Genomic DNA, 24337 nt, shown 5'->3' with positions numbered 1-24337 from the left:
TTTTATTTTTAATCACTAACAATTTAGCTGCCTAGCCACTTAACCTCGAATTTTGATGTAAGAAATTTATTCTTTTTTCCCTCTTTTGTGAAAATGTGTAGTGTAAGATATAACAACCAGTTTCTATTATTTTGTCTTCCCCATAGCGATTCTGGAGGAATTACCTAAATCAGAAGCAAATCAGAGATGCACCTGTGCAGAAGGATGCTTTTGTTATGGCTAATGCAGCTGCTCTTCTCCAAGCTTCTTGGCGTGCTCACTTAGAGAGGCAACGGTACTTGGAACTACGGGCTGCAACCATCATCATCCAGCAGAGATGGAGAGAGCACTATAGACGCAGGCACATGGCTGCTGTCTGCATACAGGCAAGATGGAAAGCCTACAGGGAAAGTAAGAGGTACCAAGAACAAAAGCACAAAATTATCCTTTTGCAGTCAACATGTAGGGGATTCAGAGCAAGACAAAGGTAATCTCTGTTACTATAATAATCGCTTTTTCTTTGTTCTTCCCAAGTACTTTGTTTATAACTCTACATCAGGTGTCCTCAAACTACACCCCGCGGGCCACATGTGGGTGTTTTTGCCCGTTTGTTTTTTTACTTCAAAATAAGATATGTGCAGTGTGCACAGGAATTTGTTCATAGTTTTTTTAAAACTATAGTCTGGCTCTCCAACGGTCTGAGGGACAGTGAACTGGCCCCCTGTTTAAAAAGTTCGAGGACCCCTGCTCTACATTTTAACACTTGTCTAATTTGTATTGGAGTGTGTTATTTACAATTTTTCTTTTCTACTAGACTATGATACTTCTACCACATTGTCTGGTCTATAATAGAAGTTAAATAAGTGCTTATTGAATTAAATTAGATTGAAAATCTACATGGTCTATGCTTATAACTGCTAAGAATTAACTTTTACATTAGGTTGAATATTACAAAACTGGTAATATTCAACCATTTTTACCTTCAGAAACATTAATTTCACATTTAAGGTTTACCTTAAAATGAGGATATTATTAAAATGAGAACTTTACTTTTGGGTTGGTTTGCATTTTTCTGGATATTCCGTATTTCTGGATATTCTGTATTATTCCTAGGTAGTATTACTGCATTTTTCTGGAATAAAAATGCAGTAATACTACCTAGGAATAATACAGTTAATGAAATATATCTGACTGAATGAAATAGAAAAATTATGAAATGTGCATACAAGTTAGTTTTGGAAGTACTTAGGTATTATTAAAAGAAAATTTTACAACTTTTAGTTTTTTCTTAAATTCTCAATAAATATGTCCTCTTCAGTGCTAACCAAGAGATGTCTGTAACCCATTTTGTCTGTTTTTATATAGATTTAAAGCTTTAAAAGAACAAAGGCTAAAAGAAACAAAGCTAGAACTTGGATTGGTGAATATCAAGGGATATAGAGCTCTGGAAGTTCAGGGTTCAGACCCTTCAGAATGGGAGGATTGCTCCTTTGACAACAGAGTGAAAGCCATAGAGGAATGTAAATCTGTGATGGAGAGTAATCGAATTAGCCGTGAAAGTTCATTGGACTGCTCAAGAGAGTCCCCAGACAAGCAGCAGGAGAAAGCCAGAAGCCAAAGTGGTGTGGACTCGCAAGAAGATGTGATTGTAAGAAAGCGACCCAAATCCTTGGAGGATCTCCATCAGAAAAAAGTAGGCCGGGCTAAAAGAGAAAGTCGGAGAATGAGAGAACTAGAGCAAGCTATATTTAGCTTAGAATTACTGAAAGTCCGTTCTCTTGGTGGTGTATCCCCTTCAGAGGAACGAAGGTGGTCTACAGAATTGATGCCTGAAGGCCTTCAGTCTCCACAGGGTACACCTGATAGTGAAAGCTCTCAAGGAAGCTTGGAACTTCTGAGCAGTGAGGAAAGCCAAAAGAATAAGCCAGAGTCTATAATTTTAGATGAAGAAGACTTACAGTTTCCATCACCTAAGATATCTAGCAGTCCAAAATTTGATTCCCAGGACAAAACCCTCAGTGCCTCAAGGGAAACTAGCTATGCAGAGCTTTTGAAGAATGGAAATATGAAGGGAAAGCTGGTCTACAGTTCTGAACCTATTACTTGTAAACCACAGCTGAGAGACTCCTTCATGTCAAATAGTCTGCCAACATTTTTTTATATTCCACCACAAGATGCACTGAAAACAAGTTCCCAACTAGATACAAATATCCAAAGAAACAAACTGTTAGAGAATGAAGACACACTAGGGACAGCTCTTACTTTGGATATCAACAGGGAAGATAGGAGGTATCACTTCTCAGGAGAAGATCAAGTTCCTTCTTTGAATACAGATTCTTCTAATACTGTGCTTAAGAAGTTAGAAAAGCTAAACACTGAGAAGGAAGAAAGGCAAAAGCAGTTGCAGCAGCAGAATGAAAAAGAGATGATGGAACAGATTCGCCAGCAAACAGATATTTTAGAGAAGGAGCGTAAAGCCTTCCAGACAGTTGACAAGTCAGGAATTGGGGAGTCTTTCCTGGCACCATCTTTCTATCAGTCAAAACAAAGAGTAGAGATGCCATCCTCTCTTCTCAGCATAAATACCCCAAATAAGAGAGAACGTAGTGTACTGGCGTCCCCATCAGTAACTACAAAAGATGCAGCTCTTATCCCAAAAGACAGTCCCTCTGCTCACTTACTCCCGAAGGACCAACCGGTCACCTTGTTCTTTGAAAGAAAGGGAAGTCCATGTCAATCTAGTATTGTCAAGGAATTATCCAAGACAGACAGAGCAGGCACCCAACTGAATGTAGCCTATAAACTCTCTAATAATCGCGTTTCAAAAAGAGAATACTTTAGGCCAACTCAGTCTTCCAGCCACAAATCTGATGACCTTTCCAGAGAGGGAAATACTAGTTCCATTTTCTTCACACCAAAGGACAATATGAGTGTTCCCCTGTAAGTGAAATGTTTATTTATTTTTATGTATAAATGGGAAACTTTTTGGAGTATTTATTAAGGTGCCTTATTCCACTCCAGGTATTTGTGTGCCTTGTTCTGCTCCAACTATTTGTGTTAAGTGGCTCCTCAAATTAGCTATTTTCTTTTTGTAAAAATATGCCCTAATTGTGACTCTACCAGATACCTGCAGTTGGATGTAGTAACACCCTAGGAATCTTTAATTAAGCTTAGATAGCAGAGTATTTGATTCCTCCCCATTAAATGAGAAGGCATTTGAGAAGGGCGGCACAGTGCCTGTAAACATAGTAGGCATTCAGCAAATGCTTGGTGCGCTAAAGCTGTGGGGTTTAGCAGTCCAAGCTTGTTAGTGTCAGGCTTTAAAGAAGTTAATGTGCTTTGTGATAGTTGTTGGTCTATTTATGGTTTTCATTACCTCCTTTATAGTTCTTGTGTGTGTGATAAACACATAGCATAAAATTTGCCATTTTAACCGTTTTTAAGTGTATGGTACAGTGATATTAACTGTATGTACATTGTTGTGCAACAGATCTGTAGAACTTTTTCATTCTATAGAACTGAAACTTTGTGCAAGTTAAACAATTTCTGTTTTCCTCTCCCCAGTCCCTGGCAACCATCATTCTACTTTTTGTTTCTAGGAGTTTGACTATTTTAGATAACTCATATAAGAGGAAGTTCTTTATACTTTTTTAAATCAGTGGTAGTCATGAGAAAAGCATTTTAAGTGATATATAAAAGCAAATGTGATAAAATTTAAGATATTTGTATTGTCTTTGTGTACAGTGGATTCTTTTCATTGTTGTGAGAGAGTATCACTGTTGAAATGCAAGAAGGGCTGTATCCTTGGGCTAAAAAATTAAATTTTATAATAACCTTTCTCTTCTACAGTAGCTTGAGCATTTATATCTTTCAGGCTTGAAAATTGCATACAGATTTTAGAGAAACTCTTTGTAAATATGGGCAAGAGACTCCTGTATTTAGTTTTCCACAAAGGTTTCTACAGTATTATGAAATGCAGTTCAATGATAGTGACAGCTTGAGTCTCATTCATGCCCATTAATCCAGAGATTGCATACAAGGTCAAAGTCTTTGTGTAGCATATAAACCCATAAGAGAGTGTTAAAAACATATTTCCTGTCATACTGATTAAATTAGTGATGTGAGATGTGTGTTCGTGTGTATAGATATATATTATATAATGCAGCTGTTGGATCTGTGAATCTCTTTTGTAGAAGATTTAGTTGTAGATTCCAAAAACCATTAATCATCCTTTTATCATTTTTCTAAAATGTATAGTCTTAAATCTACTTGCTCTAGTTTGCTTTACCTTAATAATCTCCTTATCTTCAAAATTATCATATGTTAGATTGTTTATATGAAAGTCTACAGATAAAATTCATACTTCAAATCTTATTCTATAAGTAATATTAAAACCTTAGCATTTTATAGAATCTTAATTAGTTGTATTTGTAAATTATCTAATCCAGTTTCCTCATAGATAAGATCCCTGAGGCCCTTAGAAGTGAAATGACTTATTCAAGGTATTATATTTAGATAGCTGAGACTAGATCTTGAGTTTCATGATTATGGATCCGCATTGGGTTTTATGATTAGGAAGGAACACTAGGTTAGTGTTCTTTCTGTACCATAGTGGGGATAAGTACATAGTAGTCTTCATCTGCTTAATGAGAGAAAACAATAAAGAAATCATGGAGAATCTAAAGAAAATGCCGTGGGTTGAAAAATTAGTTGGAGTGGTAAAGTACTATCAAAGATCCTATTAATTTTTATCTCTCTTTGGAGGACAAATGAAAGGCTAATAGGCTCAACTATGGCAGGAGATATTTTAACGGCCAGGAAGGAATCCTTTAGGACAAGCTAGAATTGCTCAGCTCTCTGAGAAGTCTTTCCTCTCCACCCCTAATAGAGACAGGATCTCACTCTGTTGTCTGAGCTAGAATGTGGTAGCACCATAATAAATAGCTTGCTGCAACCTCAAACTCCTGGGCTCAAGTAATCCTCCTGCCTCAGCCTCCTGAGTACCTGGATCTACAGGCACACACCAGCATGCTGGCTAATTTTTTGTAGAAACGGGGTTTCACTATGTTGTTCAGGCTGGTCTCAAACTTCTGGCCTCAAGTGATCCTGCCACCTCGGCTTCCCAAAGTGCTGGAATTATAGGCGTGAGCCACCACGCTCAGAAAGCCACCACCCTTTCTGAGAAATCATTAGCTAGGAAGAATTGCCATCTATTTGGGTTCATTTAAGGATTAGTGCATAGGGGCAAAGGACAAGATAACTTCTTAGGGCACCTAGACTTTCTTTTATAAAAATTAAATGAAAGATTTTGAATGAAAGAACAATTAATCCCCCAATTAGTATCATAAGTTAGTGTCTACTTTTCAACCAGCATGATGCTAGCAGGTAAGATATGATTCTTAAGGAGTTTACAGTCCTACTTAGGAGAGCTTGGCAATATGTTGTTCATAAGTTTTAAGACCTATGGTACTGGGTTAATAACATGCATAATTGGAGCCATGAATGTGCAGGTTCTATTCAGAGTTTCGTTAGATCCTGACATCCATTCTGCCTAGAATTTAATGATAAATCAGTCTTATCATGTGGTTATGCCAGCAAAATTAAATTTTTACAAGCTAACACTGTAACATCTGTATGGTCTGGGACAAAACTTTAGGTTGAAAACAGTTTCTTATCCTGCCAGTGTTAATTTTATTCTATATAACTTTAAGTTTTAAAATAAGACAATGATTGAAGGCTAGAGAGAACTATTTCAGAAAGAGAATTTTCTAATCAATAGGAACCATCTCATATAAAACAAAAAATGAATCCCTCATCACTAGATGGCTTCTTATCAAGTATTTTATAATGATTAGATGAAAAAGCCCCTTCTAAGGCTAATATTCTAAAGATTTGGGGATTTGATATTTTTCTTTTCTCATCATCAAACTCACTTCATTTCTTTTTTTTTTTGAGACAGAGTCTCACTTTGTTGCCCAGGGTAGAGTGAGTGTGTCACCCTAGCTCACAGCAACCTCAATCTCCTGAGATCGCTCAAGCGATCCTCCTGCCTCAGCCTCCCAAGTAGCTAGGACTGCAGGCATGCGCCACCATGCCCGGCTAATTTTTTCTATATATATTAGTTGGCCAATTAATTTCTTTCTATTTATAGTAGAGACGGGGTCTCACTCTTGCTCAGGCTGGTTTGGAACTCCTGACCTCGAGCAATCCGCCTTCCTCGGCCTCCCAGAGTGCTAGGATTACAGGCGTGAGCCACTGCGCCCAGCCCCACTTCATTTCTTGAGCTAATTTTGCTTTAACTATTCTTAAACATATGTCATCATAGTGAAATATACCCAGCGAGTATCATGACAGGGCCTCTAGTAATTCAATCAATATGTGTAGATTCTTGATAATAGTATTAGGTAAGCAGAAAAAATGACTAAGATCTGAAAATATTTATGGAATTTGCTGGAATTCTATGACCTGGCTTGTTGGACTATAATTCATGCTATATTTTAAGACTGCTGCCATGTGATATCTGCTAGGAATTGAAAGGTAATCCCATTGTTTTATTTAAAGTGCCAACAAGGAAGCCTTAAACAGTGGAAATCCTCAAGTCCATAAACAAGATGAATCAGCTTGGAAATCTGTGAAATTAGCTGGGCCGGGCCAAGGAGAGGTAAGTATTGGATCTTGTTTATCTATCTTCTATGTGAAATAGATGCACGCTAATTTGAAAATTATTAATCTTGTATGTAGGGCACCTCATCTACCCATTTACTTCCAAATGTTTTTAGAGAAAGAAGCTGTGAGCTAAGCCTGTTATAATAGGAAAGTGTGCATCAGGCAGGGAATGGTACCTAAAAAAAGCACAGATTATATTTATGAAAAAGAAGTTGCTAAGAAAAAGAAGGCATTTTATGCAAGTGACTTTGTTGCTTTATGGCAGTGAAGGATGACTTCCTTGGCTATGGAGAGGAACAGTGTAAATTTAGCTTCCATTTTTATCCTTTGTTCAGAGTAATATATACAGATTCTTTTTGGTCATCCCTGTGACTTCTACTGGTGGAAAGGGCACTGTGGGGTGGAGGGATGTTTCAAGAAATTCATGAGCCCTCTGATGTCTTTCATTGGCATCATCTCCCCCCCAAAAAAAAACCACCCAAAACAAAACATTATTGTGTTATTTGTTTTATCATTTGGTTAAGCAGGTTGCCAGACCGGCCCATAAAAAGAAAGCTCGAATGGCGCGGACGCGCTCCGATTTCTTGACTAGAGGTACTTTTGCCGATGGGGAGGGGGATACAGAGGAAGATGATTACGATGACATTATTGAGCCCCTTCTCTCCCTTGACCAAGCTTCTCACTCTGAGCTAGGGCCTGTACCCAGCCTGGGTCAGGCCTCTCACAGTGACTCCGAAATGGTAATTTTATAGCAATATAAGAAAAATACTCAGCAAGCAAATCTGATGGGAATAGTCTTTGCTAATCTAAAGCTAACCTTCACAGCTTCTTCCCATGTAAAGGTTTGTACATGGGAAACCTCAGTGAACACAACACTAAAGCTAAACCTTACTTTAATAGGACTCAAATAAAGGGCACCTTAATAGTACATGTCAAATCATAAATGAGGCAAAATTACCCTTAGCACTAATGTAGAAATATTCCATGTTGTATCTTAAAAAGCCTAGAGCAATGGTCCTTACATTTTTTCTATAAAGAGCCACATAATAAATATTTTATACTCTATGGATCATACAGTCTCTTTTGCAACTATTTAGCCACTGTAGTGTGAAAGCAGCCATAGACAATAAGTAAAGAAACGAGCATGACTGTTTTCTAATAAAACTGCAGAAATAGGCAGTGCATTGTATTTGACCTGTTGGCCATAGTTTCCTGATCCCTGCCTGGTCTAGGAAATAGGGTATATGTTAAATAATCCATTAGCTTTTAGCTGAAATGATACTCACTTAGTCACTTTTACTTTTTTTTTTATTTGCCTTTAAATGTGCTCTTTCCTCCCACCCCGTTTTTTAATAATAGAAAATAAACATGAATTTTTAAAAATTTAGTGAGCAAAAATGTATCTCCCTCAACCAACCCAGCCAAATAGAAGGCTATATTTAAATGTGAATTTGTATTAATCACAAATTATGTCATTGGAATTGTGTTTGAATAAAACTGCACTGTTTTTGACTAAGAATATAACTTTGTTATCATCTCAGCCAACATTAGGTATATATATGGTTTGACAAGTATGAGTGTATTCATGAATATATTAGGGAAAGCAATATCATTTTGGAATTGTCCTAAAAATATATAGTAAAAGGGCTCTATATGTCTAATATGAAGTAAAATATTTATTTATCACTGATGAAGTAGAGTTGAAATAATGTTTTATTTCCATGCATAACCATAAGTTGGCTCTCTAATGGTCTTCTTTAGTCTGTGTTTATTATGGAAGGAAAATTTTAGGATGGTCTTCAATTGACTGGTTAAATATTTTATCTTTTAACTGTTATAATCTATATAATAATTTTATATAAATATAATTTATATAAATATAATTTATATAATAATTCTTCCTAATTTTCATAATACTGTCATTGTCTTATAGTCTTTTGTTGGAAGCAGACCAATTTTTAAATGATAATATTGATGTTTATGAAGGAAAAAACAACAAAAAAATCAGAAAAATGCATGACAAGTTCCCTGATTAGATAAATGAGTCATTAAGCTGAGGCAAATGTTAGGATTATAGAATTTGGGAACAGTCTGTGTATCTGTTATATATAATTAGAACCAAAATATTCTTTTCAGTGTAGAATAAAATAACTCCATTTTGGAGGTGCCCTGTATTTGAGTTATAAATAATGAAATATATTCTGTTATATACATATATGACTAGTAGTTGAATATGAAATTATGTAATGGAACAAACTAATTTAAATACTGCTTTATCTAGTATATGTGGATTTATTGTTTATGGAAGAACTTAGCATTTATAACTTCTGTTTTGTTCCTGAGAGTTTCCTCTGTTAACAACCCTTAGTCCTTTTGGTGATAGAATTCTTTCACACTGGGATCTCTTCTTGAGATGAACCAGGAAGTTGGGCTTTCTGCTAGGAGCATTCAGCTCCTTTCAGTGTTCTAATCTAGCCTCTGTTCACCTGCTTGATGTTCACTGCATGCCAATAGTTGTAGAGCACTTCCCTGCAGTGTGTTAGTCACCTCTCCAGCTTTCTCACTTTCCTTCTCTTTCATCCCTAGCTATTTTAGGAACAGGTGGTGGTGCTTGTTTCTGGTGGACATTTGCATGAAGAAGCTTTGCTTTCTAGAATATGCCGATAGATGCTTATTGGGGTTGGGGGTGGGAAGGGTAGCAACAATTTTAGTATGTGTTTCTTTGTTTATCTTGAAAATGTGCCATGTTCTAACATTACCTGATATTGTAAAGATGAAGATTTATTATTTCTACGCGGAATCTATTGCAGTCCTAAAATTCAAATTTTAAATGGATTTGATTTTTTGGGCACATGGATTTTTAAAAACTGTATGTGTTTTTTTTCTTTGTTTTATTTTTATTTTTTTTTCTGGACACGGTGATCACATCCCTCTGTTGTTGTTTCTTAAGAAGTATGTCATTAAATCTCAGAAGAAATGGCCATCTGATTTTCTAGTTGTGAAGTAACTCATCTAATGTGATAAAGAAAATTGCAAATGAATTACCTGAAGGGGTTTTCATATGCATTACCTCTTGAGTAGTTAATTATTAACTAATGAATGACATGTCCTGCTAAGCAATATTTTTAAGGTAGCTTTCACATAGTTTTATACTTTTTTCTATATAGTTTCTTCTACCATTCCCCAAACTTAAAGTAGTCATCTCTATGGGTATGACCCCCAGTGTGCCCTCCAGAATTTTAGTCACCTTTACTTGCAGCATGGTAAAACTAAATAAATGTCTCATTATCCTCTCAGAACTGCTCTCACTTCTTACATTCCTATTTGTTTGTTACTCTGAGATATTCTCCAATCCTTACCTGTGGTGTTTTCTTTCTTTTCACTGTCCAGTCTTCAAAAGACTGCCAAAAAAACCTATTGATCAAGCAAAGCTAAGTTTATCAACTTATTATAATAAGAGAAAACACACCTCGACTGTGTCTTAGTAATGTCTCACAAGGGGGAAGTCAGGAGAGGACGGTTTTAGGATCTGGGCTGGGTGATTTTGAATTAGGTCTTGCAAGGTAGAAAACTGATTGGTATTGAACAAAGTTTATTGTATAGGAGGTTCGAATTGGCAGCCCTAAGACAGCAGCTATACTGTTAAATATTTTATATCTATAATATTTCCCCAGAAAAGTCAGAGACAGTTTATAGCATTGTGACTATTTGTTCTTTGAAAATTTAGTAGAATTTTCTCCTATGCAACTTTATGGGATTGGTGCTCTTTTGTTCCTCCATTTCTTCTAGGAAAATTGGTCTTTTTAAACTTTCTATCTAATGGGGTCAATTTTTGCAAACAATTTTTTCTTAGGAAATTATCCATTTCATCTAACTTTTCAGATTTATTTGAACAGTAGGTTTGAAAAGTAGTCTCTTAAGGTGTTTTAAATTTTTCTGTTTCAGTGGTTAATTTCCCTCTTGTCATTTTTTTGTAGATTTGTGGTTTTTCCTTTTTTTCTTTAAGTTAGCAAGTTGTTTGTTTTGTTAATTTTTTCCAAAATAACATAATTTTGATGTATTTATTACATCTATTTTTTTCCATTCTCCTCTTTATTGATTTTAGATTTTATCTTTATTATTTATTTATTTGTGCTCTCTGTTTTATTTTCTTGCTTTTGTGGATTTTGAGTTGGGAATTTAATACATTTATTTTTATTGATTTTTTTTTTTTTTTTTTTTTGAGACAGAGTCTCGCTTTGTTGCCCAGGCTAGAGTGAGTGCCATGGCGTCAGCCTAGCTCACAGCAACCTCAAACTCCTGGGCTCAAGCAATCCTACTGTCTCAGCCTCCCGAGTAGCTGGGACTACAACATGTGCCACCATGCCCAGCTCATTTTTTCTATATATATAAGTTGGCCAATTAATTTCTTTCTATTTATAGTAGAGACGGGGTCTCGCTCTTGCTCAGGCTGGTTTCCAACTCCTGACCTTGAGCAATCTGCCCGCCTTGGCCTCCCAGAGTGCTAGGATTTATTGATATGTTTTTAATTTTCCTCTGCACATTGCTTCAGATGTCTCATAGATTCTAATATATGAAGTTTTTATTCCTTTTTTTCTAGAAAATCTTTTATTTCAGTTTAAATTCCTTTTTTTCTCAAGATTTGCTTAGTAAAAGATTTTTTAATTTTCAAAGGAAGAGCCTTTTTGTTTTTAAGTTTTATTAATTTCTAGTTTTATAGTATTGTGATCAGAGTATTTATAATATTTCTTTTTTTTTTTTTCTTTTTTTTTTTTAACCTGGGTCCTCTAGGCTATATAATATTTCTATTTGATGGAATTTGCTGATTTTTTTTGGTTACCTAATATGTGATCAGTTTTTGTAAATGTACCATTTGCATTTGAGAAGAACATGTAGTCTCTGTTCAGGGTGTAAAGTTTCAAAATATATCCATATTCTCTACCCTATTGATTATGTTGTCTGTCTTTTATATAATTATTTTTTGTACACTGATCCGTCTTATGCTGAGAATGGTGTGCTAAAGTTTTCTATTACTCGTTGTGAGTATTTGCTTTCAGTATTAAAAAGTGACCTTTATCACATTATATGCTTTTTGCTTAAATTCTACTCAATACACAGCCTCTGTTTTCTTATTTGCCTAGTAAACTTTTGCTTATCCCTTTGTTTTTAGTCTTTCTGGATCTTTTTGTTTTAGGCGTATGTTTTCTAAACAGTATAGTTGGGTCCTGCTTTGTGAGTCAAGCTAGAAATTTTTTCTTAGGTGAATTAAGTCTATTCATATTTATCGATGTAATCTATAGGTTCAGTCTCAATTCTTTCTTATTATTTTATGGTATTATTATGTGTTACTTTAAATTTGCTATATTTATGTTATACATTTTCTGTGCTCTTTTTTTTATTTCTTTTGATATTTAGGAAACATTATCATCTTATTCTACACATTGCTTACTTTTGTATATAACTTTTAAAAGTGACTTTAGTATACTATTTTTTAATTTAACCAAATTTTCTATTGTTATTCAGTTTTTAATGAATAATATCCTTTAATTCCCATCTATCGTGATACAACTAGAAATGAATTATTCTACTCTCTTCTCTTCCTCTCCTTCTACTATTGTTTTTTAGGCTTTTATTTCTACTTTCTCAGAACACATAATTTTAGACAATTTTTTTGTCCTGGCTTCTACTATTGTTTTCATCTTAGATCTACTACTAAATATATTAAATTATCACATCAGATATTTTGTTGGAGCTTCCCTATTCATCTCTTGGTCAGATTAAGCTCTTCCCCAAGTACGCATGAAGGGCTCATAGATAAAGAATGTCCTGAGTTCTTTCTATACCCTTGATGCTTAAGGGAATATCTTGGCTACATATGAAATCCTTGATTCATACTTTTCTTTCCTTGAGTTTTTTGAAAATGCTATTTTATTGTTATCTTGCTTTATATATTATTTTTGGTAAGTTTATTGCCAGTCTGTTTCTCTTGCCCTTGTAAATCATTTGATCTTTTAGATTGGAGGCATTCAGAATTTTCCCTTTATATTTCAAGTGCAGGATATGTCCTCAAGTTGATCATTACCATTAATTATCCCACAGGCCAGGCAAGGTAGCTGATGCCTGTAATCCTAGCACTCTGGGAGGCTGAGGTGGGAGGATCACTTGAGCTTAGGAGTTCAAGACCAGTTGGAGAAAAAGCGAGACCCTGTCTCTATTAAAAATAGAAAAATTAGCTGGGCATGGTTGCAAGCACCTATAGTCCCAGCTACTCGGGAGGCTGAGGCAGGAGGATCACTTGAGCCCAGGAGTTTGAGGTTGCTGTGCACTAGGCTGATGCCACGGCATTCTACTCACAGGAAAAGAATGAGACTCTGTCTCTAAATTTAGTTACATTGCATTGTTTTATTTTTCATAGGGATTTCAAGTATATATATGTTTTTTCTGTTTTGCCTGTCTTCCATTTCAGTTACCGTCTCTCTGACCCTTTTTACTTTTTTTCATTATATCACTTTTATATTCTTTATTATTTTTCTGACTTTATTTAATTCCTTTAAAATTTTTGTTTATGCTTTTTTGTTTATGCTTTCCCTTGGGTACCTTATAAGTTAGTGTTGGAGAACCCAATTCTCAGCTAAAGCCACTGTGACATTGCTGCCTCACGAAAGAGAAGTTTATTCAAGTTGGCCAAAACCAGGAGATAAGACAATAGTCTCTTAGATTTGCCTTGCTGTAAAGATGAGGCAGCAAACTTTTATGCAGAGTTGGGGTTAACATAGGGGGAAGTCTGTGTTGCTTTTAGTCTCAACACTTTGAGTAATCAAACTTCTAGGCATTAGCGGCTAGTTGCAACTTTCTCAGAGGTATTTATTCCTTCTGCAAAACAAACTTCATAGATTCTCCTGTGACCCTGGAGTTAACTCCTACAGCTTGACAAAGAAATAGTGCATTAGCAGTTAATAACTGCTGTGGAAAGAAAGGGTCCTGGGCAGAAAGCAAGAAGTTAACATTGTAGAAACAACTAAGGGCCTAGTCCAATTATTTCAGCCATTAAAAATGTTCAGGTACTAAAATCTCATGGGGCCCAGTGACATTTGTCTTCATTTTAGAGTTAATATTATCTTTTTGTTTTATTTCTTTCTTGAGTTCAGCCAATCTCTTTTCATTTTTTTTTTTCTGTCTTTTAAATCTATTTCTAGTTTTTATTTTTGTACTTCTCATTCAGGAGATTTGTCATATATATGAGGAATAACTCTCAAATGAATTAAATATCCTCATATATATGACAAATCTCCTGATAGTATTAATCAATTGAGTTGTTTTCTTTGGTGAGGGGGTGGTGGTAATCAATTGAGTTGTTTTGATTCTCATTTTGGTTCTCATTTGATACTCATTTACTTTGTTTTTTATAGCTTTTTATAGCTTTTGTATATTTTAATTTATTCATTTTGTGTATGTGGGGTGGTTTACAAGAGGAAGTTCAAGAACTTCCTCTTTTGTCAGTATAGCAAAGTACAGTTTCTTTAATGAATGGCCTGTTTTTGTTATGTTTTAGTGGTGGTGGAAGCAATATTCTATGTCCTCCAATTGTTTTGCTTCTGTTTTGCCTTGCTGGATTCTAAATTTCTACCTTCTGCTTCTTTTTCTCTTCACTGCCTGATCTCCAAAGGGCACCTCTTCCTTCCTTTTTACTTCCTTTTGCCAGAAGCTTTACCTTTAGAAAATATCACCTTGAATCATATGCATTTTTAAGTTGTTTCCCTGAGGTCAGTTCTCTAATCTAAAATAACCTTTTGTATTTTCACAATTAGAGTGGACCTTCTTTTTGTGGCAGTGATTTTATATCAATCCTAAAACCATTGCTAGTTTTACTATTTTCTCTTTTCCACAGTTTTTCTTAGATAGCAATTGTTCTGTGCAAAAGCATGCAGTGGGACTGTGAGAGAGAGCTTGTTGGGATTATTTTTCTGCCTACGGGTAATTTGAAGTTTGGGTGCTTTCTTCTTTTTTTTTTTTTTTTTTTTTTTTTATTTTTTTTTATTTTTATTTTATTTTTATTTTTTTTTTTGTACCAGAAGCAGCAAACAGATGCTTTCTTCTTTCTAGTTATGTTACAAGTGTAAGTTTTGTGTAGTTTTATTTTTGTTCCTTTTTTTTTTTCTTTTCCCTATCATGCTTAGTCAGGATGGCTTTGTATTATTTTTTGAGAATATGTCACTATATTTATTTTTGTTTAGGCAGCTTGCATTATTTTTAGCTTCCTAGAAGTCATTTTTTAAGACACTCTTAATCTATAAATTTCCCTTCCCTCTTTTTTCTTTTTCCCTCTAGCAATCTATTTGTTGAGGAAATAGGGTCATTTGTTCTGTTAAGTTTCCCACATTTTTGGATTTTACTGATTGTAACCCTGTCTTATTATTTATTTATTTATTTTTTTAAAGCCAGTCAAATTTAGCAGTGGGAGGTTGAATACCAACTTTAGTGACACTAATGTTAATAAGTTCTGATAACCCACTGTCTTATTATTGTAAGTTACATTAAACCAGTTTACAGGAAATACAGGGTATAAATATATAGATTAGGAGTTTTGGTCATACTTGGATTTAATTTTTTGAGGAAAATGCTTTATAGATTGTAGTATGTCCTATTGCATCACATTGGGGGCCATATCTCTCTTTGTGAGGTTTGGATCGATCATAGGGATCACATATTATTGGCCTGATCCTGGATTTATTATTATTATAATAGAGGTATATAATACATACAGTGAAATGCACAGATCTTCAGTATACAGTTTGACCATTTTTGACATATGCATACAACCACATAATTTATACTCTTGTCAAGATTGCTGTAACCTCAAAATTCTTCTCATGTTTCTACTTGACCTTCCACCTTCAACTCCACCCTCAGAAGCAACCATTATTCTAGAACTTCTTATAAATGTAATTATATATGTGTTCTGTGGTAGGAAGAATTCTAAAATGGCCTGACAAGATTCCCATCCCTACTGAAAACATACCCTCTTCCAGTTATTTAATCAGACACTAATCTAGGTTCTGTTGTAAAGGGATTTTGCAGATGTAATTAAGGTTCTATGACCGCATGAAAACATTTCTTGGCTGGTGAGAAGAGAAAGTCAGAGATTTCTAGCATAGGAAGAATTCCATATGCCTCTTTTGGCTTGAAGACATCTTTATGTTCACTAACCTTTTATTTTGTAATATCTAATCTGCTGTTAGTCCTACCTAGTATATTTTTCATTTCAGACATTGATGTTTTCATCTCTAGAAGTTTGATTTGAGTCTTTTTAATATCTTCCAGTTCTCTACTTACCTTTTGAACATATGGAATACAGTTATAATTACTATTTTAATGTCCTTCCAATTCAATAACATTTGGGTCAATTTTGAGGCAATATAAATGGATTGATTTTTTTCCTCATTCTGGGTTATATATTCTTCCTTCTTTGCATGCCTAGTTATTTTTTCTATTGCAGGCCTAACACTGTGAATTTTGCCTTGTTGAGTGCAGTTTTTGTGGATATTTTTATGTTCAATTAATATTTTTTTAGACTATTGCTCTCCAATAATATTTCAGGGCTTTGTTCTGGAAGTAGTTTGATCTTTTCAGGTCTTTCTAAGGTTGGTCAGACTCAAAAAGTACTCAAGTCTAGGGCTAATTATTCTTGACTATTGAGGCAAGATCCTCTATGTACTTTGCTCAATACCCCAGAAATCATAAAGTTATATACTCTGGCTCTAGGGCACACGTGCTATTGCTGACTTTCTTTTTTTTATTTTTTGAGACAGAGTCTCTCTCTGTTGACCTGGATAGAGTTGAGTGGCATCATTATAGCCAACTGCAACCCAAACTCTTGGGCTCAAGCGATCTTCCTGCCTCAGCCTCCTGAGTGGCTGGGACTATAGGTGCATTCCACCATGCCTGGCTAATTTTTCTATTTTTAATAGAGACTGGGTCTCATTCTTCAGGCTGGTCTCAAACTCCTGACCTCAAGAGATCCTCCCAGAGTGCTGAGATTACAGACTTGAGGTACTGTGCCTGGCCCTATTACTGACCTTTTGTGAATGATGGGCACTATTACCTTTCGTCCTTTCAAGTGGTCTTTTTCCTAATCTAGGGTTGTTTTCTCACACAGAAGTGTTGCTTTGTGCTTAAGCTAAGTACTCAACGGGGACCTTCTGTAGAGCTCCAGAGTTTGTTTTTTGTGCATCTCACTCCTCTCCAGTGCTCTGTCTTTTGGTGTCTAGTCATCTTGGTCACTTTAGACTTTTATCTTCATTTGTTCATCTCAGGGAGTCTGCCAAGTTTCACCTGGGTTCTCCCTCTATGTGTCCCACAACCTATAAACTTTCTCAAGGCAGTAAGATAGGGCAGGTATAGGACACACTTCCTTTGTTTCCAATTTCTCAAGGATATCTGTTCATTGTCTTGAAAATTCCTGTTCCATATTATTTTCTCTAGTTTTTATTTGCTTCAGGAAAGGGGATAAACTAGGTCCCTATTACTCCATCTTTGCCAGAAGCAGAAATCTGTTCTTTACATTTTAACAACTCAGAATACTTTCTCTTTCTATTGATAAGGCTATAGTTAGGCAGACCAAAAAGCTAAAGAAAGGATATTATACCTATAGAAAAATGAAATAGCAGGAAATGACTTGAATAGGTAACAAGAAATTCTCTCCTCAGAATAGGATTGTCTTTAGAGAAGGACACATCATGAAAAAATGGAACAAAAATTGCAATTGAAATTCAGGTCCCAGTTTAATAGCTTTGTAAATTGTTTATAATTTAGAACATTAGTGATACTGGTCCTTTATTCTTTGGTCTTTTGGTTTTCTTTATCTTCATGTGTTCTAGCTCTTAAATTCTTGGCTGACTAAATAGAAGAAGAATCTATAATAGCAAGTTAAGCTATAAAAATAATAACCATCTTTTGGGACAAATAAGAGAAGATTTGAAAGACAATACTTAGTGTTCTAGATTTATCAGATCCTGCATCTTTTTTCTATATCTTTAAATGGTTTTGACTTTTTCTATCCTTTCCACTTGAGATTCTTTGTTAAATTGTCAGAAAATATAAACTCATGGGCCCTATCTATTATTTTCATTGACCAAGTCCTCCTCATTTTAGATTACATTAGAAAGTTAATAAGAGTTTTCAGTAGGTTCTATTATTTCAGTGAATCTCTGAATAATATGAATATCTTTTATGTATATTTTAACAGCTCAAATAATTCTATACCCTGTTTTAATTACAGAGCTATCATATATTTATTTGGTTTTAAAGTTTTCACATATGTAATTATTACAGACATCACAACGATTTTCTTCAGTTGATGAACAAGCAAAGCTTCATAAGACTATGTCTCAAGGAGAGATTACGAAGTTGGCAGTGAGACAGAAGGCTTCAGATTTGAATACAAGGTATAAAGTATACACAGAGTTAACAGGGATATTATAATTTTATTTAATACTTGACTGTAAAATACTGAGCACCTTTTGAAAACCATAATTCATAAAGAAGCACTTTTGAAATTAAATTCATTTTCTGGTTTTTTAAGGAAAGTTAAGTACCTACTGTTGATAGGCACATAGTAATTCATACATATATTAAAGAGAGAAAAAAAATTTCCTCAACTCTTGTAAGTTCATTCCTGGGACAAACTCCCACAACAAAAGATAAGATTTAAAAAGAGAAAAACAAGTTTATTAACACATGCAATATATATCATGCAGGAGAAAAGTAACTCAAACCAATGGTTTAGAAGTCTGGCTTATATATTGTCTTCAACAAATAACAGTAAATTTTAGAGAAAAGACAAGACAAAGAAAAGCAGTTTTAGGCTTCCAAAGGTGGGAAAATTGTGAGAAGGTAAATTTATGAGGGAACTAATGGAGTAAAGTTGTCCTCTAGCTGATAAAAGATTATAGCTGTCACCAATGAGTAATTTCTATCCTTCCTGGTTAAAAGGGAAGGTAGAACACCTTTACAAATTTATGTCCTGCTTTTAGGCAAATAGGAGAGGGCAGAGCTTTTCTGCATCTATTCTTAATTGCCTTTAGTTTAAAAATATTTATGTCAGGTAAGCATATTTTGGGGTGACACATTCTGGCTCCCATCAATGCAATAAGCTTTATCTCCCTCTATGCTTAGCAGTATGATTTTGGGGGTAGGGGAATCTCTCAATCATTATATGACTTGTGGTCTTTTGTTGTAAAAGAAGATTAGACAAGATAAGATTGAAAATATGTCCCACCTTTGGACTTGAATTTTGTTCTGAGCTAAGTATTTTAGAAATGGAACTGGAAAGGACTTTCAGGAAATAATTATATTCTCTTTAAGAGAGCTTGTGGAATTTTTATTTTTCAAATAAATACTTTTGTCTCTTACTATGCTATGTAAGCATTTGGGCCCTCACAAAAAAACTTGAATATCATGTTGAAATTTTTCTGGTTCATAACCCTGTCAAAGACAACTTTCTTATTGACTATAGAGGCATGATCCAAGGTAACCGAAATCCAGAGCAGATTATAATGGAAATCAAATATTGAGAAACATGATATAACATAGTAAAAGAACGTATACCTGGAGATAGAAGCTTAAATATGTTTAATTTCCACTTCCTCCCCTAAAATTGCTAAAAAAATGAAAAAAATGAAGAAAAAAAAAACCTACAAAGTCCCCCCCCTCAAAAAAAACCCATCAGAAATGGAGACAGCTACAATAAAATTGTGGAATTTGAAAAGTAAATAGACTTTAAATTTTGAATGTCTTAATAGATAAGAGAGAGCTGAATCCTAAACCAGCTCAAGGTAAAGCTGAGAAAGAAGTATCTAGCTGACTGACCCTCCCCAGTCCTATCAGAAAACAAGTTTGTTCTCTGGAAAGGATAAAACAGAAGGTCTCTGGATTTGGAGTTTACCACATATAGTTGAGGGCTGGGATACATATTTGGAAGAAGGAGATTTAATGACACCTTACATACTGAATGTCAAGATCCCCCAGCTTTTTTCCTTTGTTCAGCTCCTACATTTCCCATATCCTCTAAGCAAGTGGTTCAAAGAGACTTCTGTCCAGCCTTCAAGGGAAAATCTGAAGATATTACTATCAGGAGCTCTCCCTGCATAATCAACCAGCAAGATAAAACCCTATAAGGAAAACTATAGTTTAGAAGTCCTACCAGTGCTTGGAAGGGCTTAGAAGCTGCTTTTTTTTAAAATGCTGCTTTGAATTATAAGCAGATACCAGTGGTCACCACACATTTGAGGAAATACCTTATATTGAAAAAAACAAAACTAACAGATAAAATACAACTGGGAAGAAATAAACAAAGCAGGGTTTAGAAGACTTCAAGGCAGACAAATATAACTATCAACAGACTTCTGCATAATAAGTATAATTGTATCTATGAAACCAAATGGTATGTGAGAAACATTTGTAATAGAAAGAACTTTTGAAAATTAAAAATATGATAGCATAAAAGAGCAACTGAGAAGAGTTGGAAAAAAAGTCGAGGAGATACCTCAGAATGTTGAGCAAAAAGATGAAGAGATAGGAGTTTTAGAGGATCAATTCAGGAGATCCAATGACCCAATGATAGAAGCTCTGGAAAGATAGAACCAAGAAAATGGAGAGGAGCAAATTATCAATAAGGTAATTTAATCAAATTTTATAGAACTGAAGGATATGAATTTCCAGATTGAAAGGGCCCACTGAGTATCCAACATAGAAAGAATGGATAAAAACAAACCCATACCAAAAGACATGTCTTCATAAAACAAAAGAGACAAAAAGAATCTCCGTTATGGCAATGAAAGTAGCTTTTCAAATGTCAGCTGCAAAGCAAACAATGAGGGAAACCATTCCTGATGGGAGCATCTTAAGAGGCTCTGGGAGAGATTTCTTCAAGAATATGAAACTGAGAGTATCTAATATGTTTGGACATATTGAGAGGAGATATACACCAATGGGGAAATACTTGAAGGTGAATTGTATGTAGAAAAATGAGCAAATAAAAAATAAAATAATTTTCATGCTCATATTAAAAAATAAAACACACAAAAAACATCTTGGCCTGGCATGGTGGCTCAAGCCTGTAATCCCAGCACTTTGAGGGACTCAGGCAGGAGAAACACTTGAAGGCAAGAGTTCAAGGCTGTAGTGAGCTATGATCATGCCACTGTACTCCTGCCTGGACAACAGAGTAAGACCCTCTCTCTCTACATAAAAAACAAACAAACAAAATAAAAACAATCCTCTAGAATAAAGTAGGTCATTTAGGGAACTATGTGCCTCAACTGTGAGTATTATTTACATAATAAAAATAAATACTGAATATTACTAAAAGTATAATCTGGATATTGACCTAACTAAAGCTAGAGTATAAATTCTACTCTAGCTAGAGTGGTAGAACATGATTCATCACTATCTGTGATCATGAATATGATAGCAATATAAGCATGTTAAATATCAGAAGAATCAGTTAAATCATTTCAAAAAGATTGTCCCCAGGGAGCAGAAAATGGGATGAGAATGGCAGAAAGATGCTATTGTTCGTAATGTCTTAGAGAACAATATCTCTTTATAATATATGACTGTATACGTTTGATAACAAGCTTTTTTTTAAAAAAAGGAAAAAAGAGTATGGGCTTCAAAACCAGATAAATCTGATTTTAACTTCCATCTCTATTAGCCATCTTAGACTCATTTTGCTCATGTGTAAAGTAAGGAAAATAATACCTATTAATCATGGTAGTTGTGAAAATTAGGGAAATCACATGTAAGGCATAGTGTTTGTCACCTAGTAGATGCTCAAATATTTCTCTTTAATTGAATGAATGAACATACAAATGGACAAATTAATGTGCAAATAAGCCTCCTAGTACAGGGTTAGAATATGTAATAGATGGTCAGTAAATGCAAGCTGTTCTTATCCGAAGGTACTTTCCTCAATTTATATGATGAAAGAGTGTATAAGCACTAAGAAGAGGCAATATAGTATAGTCGGTGTGGTTCTCAACTTTGTCACTCACTGGCTGTGTAACCTTTGGAAAGTTACCTAATGTTTCTAAGTCTCCAGTTTTTCACCTGCATAATTTTAATAGTAGTTTGTTAAAAGCCAAGTTGTTATAATTAAATAAGGTAATCCTATATAAGCACTTAGCCCTGCGCCTAGAGAAAGATAAGAGTTCAAATAAGCAGTGCCTTTTGTTAATTAATGATGAATATAAAATAGTGGCTTTAAAGCTTTTATCATATAATGGTGAGTGAAAAGATTTAAAATTATATGTGCATCATGATTACAGTAACAGAAAAATTGGCATGATTATGGATAAAGACTGGAAGGACATTACAAAAAAAGTAAGAAAACTTTCAATAGAGTAGTAGGATTATTAGTGATTTCTTTAAAAAGCATTTTCTTTATTGTTAAATCGTGTATATACTAAATCCAAGCTGGTTGAGGGTCAAGAATGAACAGATACCAGTTTGAGAATTAGAAAACCTGGGTTGGAATCCTAGTTCCACTGCTTTGTAGCTGCTTTACTTTAGGAAATTATTTAATTTTTTTCAAGATGAGGTAACTGTTTACCTTCCAGGTGGAGTTTAGATGTGAAATTGAAGATTAAATATGGTTAAATTCAAATGTGATGATTAAATAAGCTAATACACATGAAAGGTATCTAAAGCTTAAAGTGATATATAAATATCATCATTGGGACATGCTGATTTTCATTTTTTCCTTTATTTTTTTAAACAGACCTCAGAGAGCTAAGATGAGATTCTGGGCCAAAGGGAAACAAGGGGAGAAGAAGACTACGAGAGTGAAACCTGCCACCCAGTCAGAGGTTTCAGCACTCTTTGCAGGCTCAGATGTGATTCCAGCTCATCACTTTCCAGATGGTAAAAATGGACAAAGGGTGGAGCATTTCTTCCTAATTTCTGTTTATCATAATTTTTGTTTACTCTTTCTGAAAGTTTGCTATTCCTGTAGTATTCATAATGGCATTCCTGTTGGCTAGATATTCTAATGAGATAGGACCAGGATTGTTATATCATTCCTTAACTAAAAATAATCATAAAGTTACACTGTACCTATAATAGAAGTTCAAGAAAATGTGCTTCAAAACAGTGAAACAACAACCACTTTAAGAATGTTCATGAATTTTAGGTTAGCCTTAGTTTTCTAAATTACAAAAAAAATGGATCCATATTCATTCACTTAACAAATAGGTATTATTGATAATAATAATAGCAGCTAATATTTGAGTGCTTACTATATACAAGGCACTATAGTAAGGATGTTATATGTATTAACTTAATTGATCTTCACAACAATTTTTCAAAGTTGGTATGGTTATTATTCCCAATTCATAGATGAGAAAATGCAGACACAGAGAAGTTATTTATTTATGCACATATAGTAACTGGAAGAGCTGAGATTTGAATCCACTTCAATCCTTTCTTAACCACTGTGTTGTATATTGAATACCTACTGTATGTCAATGCCTAGCAGATGCCTGGCACTTTATAATGTAGCTCTTATTTTAACTTTTTGGGCATGAACCATACATAGCATTTGAAAGTATCCAACAGTTACTTCATCTATTGAGAAAATTGACCTTTCTAAATGCTAAAATTATTTACTCTCTGAGGATTCCAGTAATCCCAATATTAGAAGATTATGCCTTCTTCCCAAGCCCTTTTCTCAGGCATGTCTGAGAGTTTTTAGCTACTATGTAAAGATGCTATCTTCAACAGGGATATACATTCGAGGTGGATATATGATAATGTGGGTGAAATACTGACATTGACTAAAATAGAAAGAGGCCCTAGGAAGAAAGCTATTATCTCTTAAGGAAGGCAGATTCAGTTACAGTAAGTAAGCAGAAACTTTTCATATCTAGGATAAAATACAAGGACAAGGAGGAAATATAATCAAACTTCACATAGGAATGGATAGGCTGGAGCAGAGGCACCTGTCAGCTCTGTGTATCAGAAAAGAATGGTGGAGAAGTAGTTAGACCCCTATTTTTGTATCTTGTGGCTTTGTTCCTATCAGGTGACAAACTGATGTGGATAACAACCAATAATAAAGTGAATACTACACATTCAGTTTGGAAAATTTGGAATTCCTTACCATTGTGTTACTAAGGTAGCTGATTTCTTTTGTCCGTTTGACAGTAATTATTCTAAATTTTTCATTTTCTACTACTTTATTCTTTGCTGTTAATACCCAAGAAAGAAGTATAAATCTCATTAGTTGAAAATTCATATTAAAGCAGACTTTATTGTATTTGCTTTATAAGGAGCCATGTATAAAAGTTAGGATAATAAGCTTTTCATTTATATTTGGGTAAAATTTATTAAGGTAGCCCTTGTTTGTAATGTTAAAATGGGATTATAGATAATTTCTTCAGTAATCATTTTTTTATTATGACAAAGATACTGACTTTGCTAAATGAAATAGATACTTATATATCTAAGATTTATAATGAAATTAAAATTAGTTGATGTAAGTTTAAATATACTTGTGCCCCATAATTTTATATTCTTTATTCTGGTGTCATAGCTGAGATTCGGTTTATCTCAATTCTTGCCTGAGGTGGCATTTAGCACATAGGGGCTACTTCTTCCCTTTATTGTTAGAGTTAGCTTTTAGGTAGAATTAGAA

The 24337-nt window shown here is 34.5% G+C and overlaps 1 protein-coding gene across 11 annotated transcripts in view; it reads left to right on the top strand.

Annotated features, from left to right (window-relative positions):
* MYO9A (myosin IXA) overlaps window positions 1-24337 on the top strand; it is a 257752-nt gene that overhangs the window by 181854 nt on the left and 51561 nt on the right. For 7 of the 11 annotated variants that reach the window (XM_076004523.1, XM_076004524.1, XM_076004520.1 and 4 more), the window contains 6 exons: window positions 147-466; window positions 1345-2919; window positions 6541-6640; window positions 7170-7385; window positions 17977-18089; window positions 22424-22566. In XM_076004523.1, coding sequence (XP_075860638.1) covers window positions 147-466; window positions 1345-2919; window positions 6541-6640; window positions 7170-7385; window positions 17977-18089; window positions 22424-22566 — 2467 coding nt within the window. The remainder of the gene's footprint in view (window positions 1-146; window positions 467-1344; window positions 2920-6540; window positions 6641-7169; window positions 7386-17976; window positions 18090-22423; window positions 22567-24337) is intronic. The other 4 variants (XM_076004522.1, XM_076004519.1, XM_012768294.3 and 1 more) reach the window with 2 other exon arrangements.

The sequence above is a fragment of the Microcebus murinus genome, chromosome 6, assembly GCF_040939455.1.
Source record: "Microcebus murinus isolate Inina chromosome 6, M.murinus_Inina_mat1.0, whole genome shotgun sequence".
NCBI classification, from domain to species: Eukaryota; Metazoa; Chordata; class Mammalia; order Primates; family Cheirogaleidae; genus Microcebus; species Microcebus murinus.
Note: the sequence above shows the minus strand (reverse complement) of the source record. Positions and strands in the feature narration are given on the sequence as shown.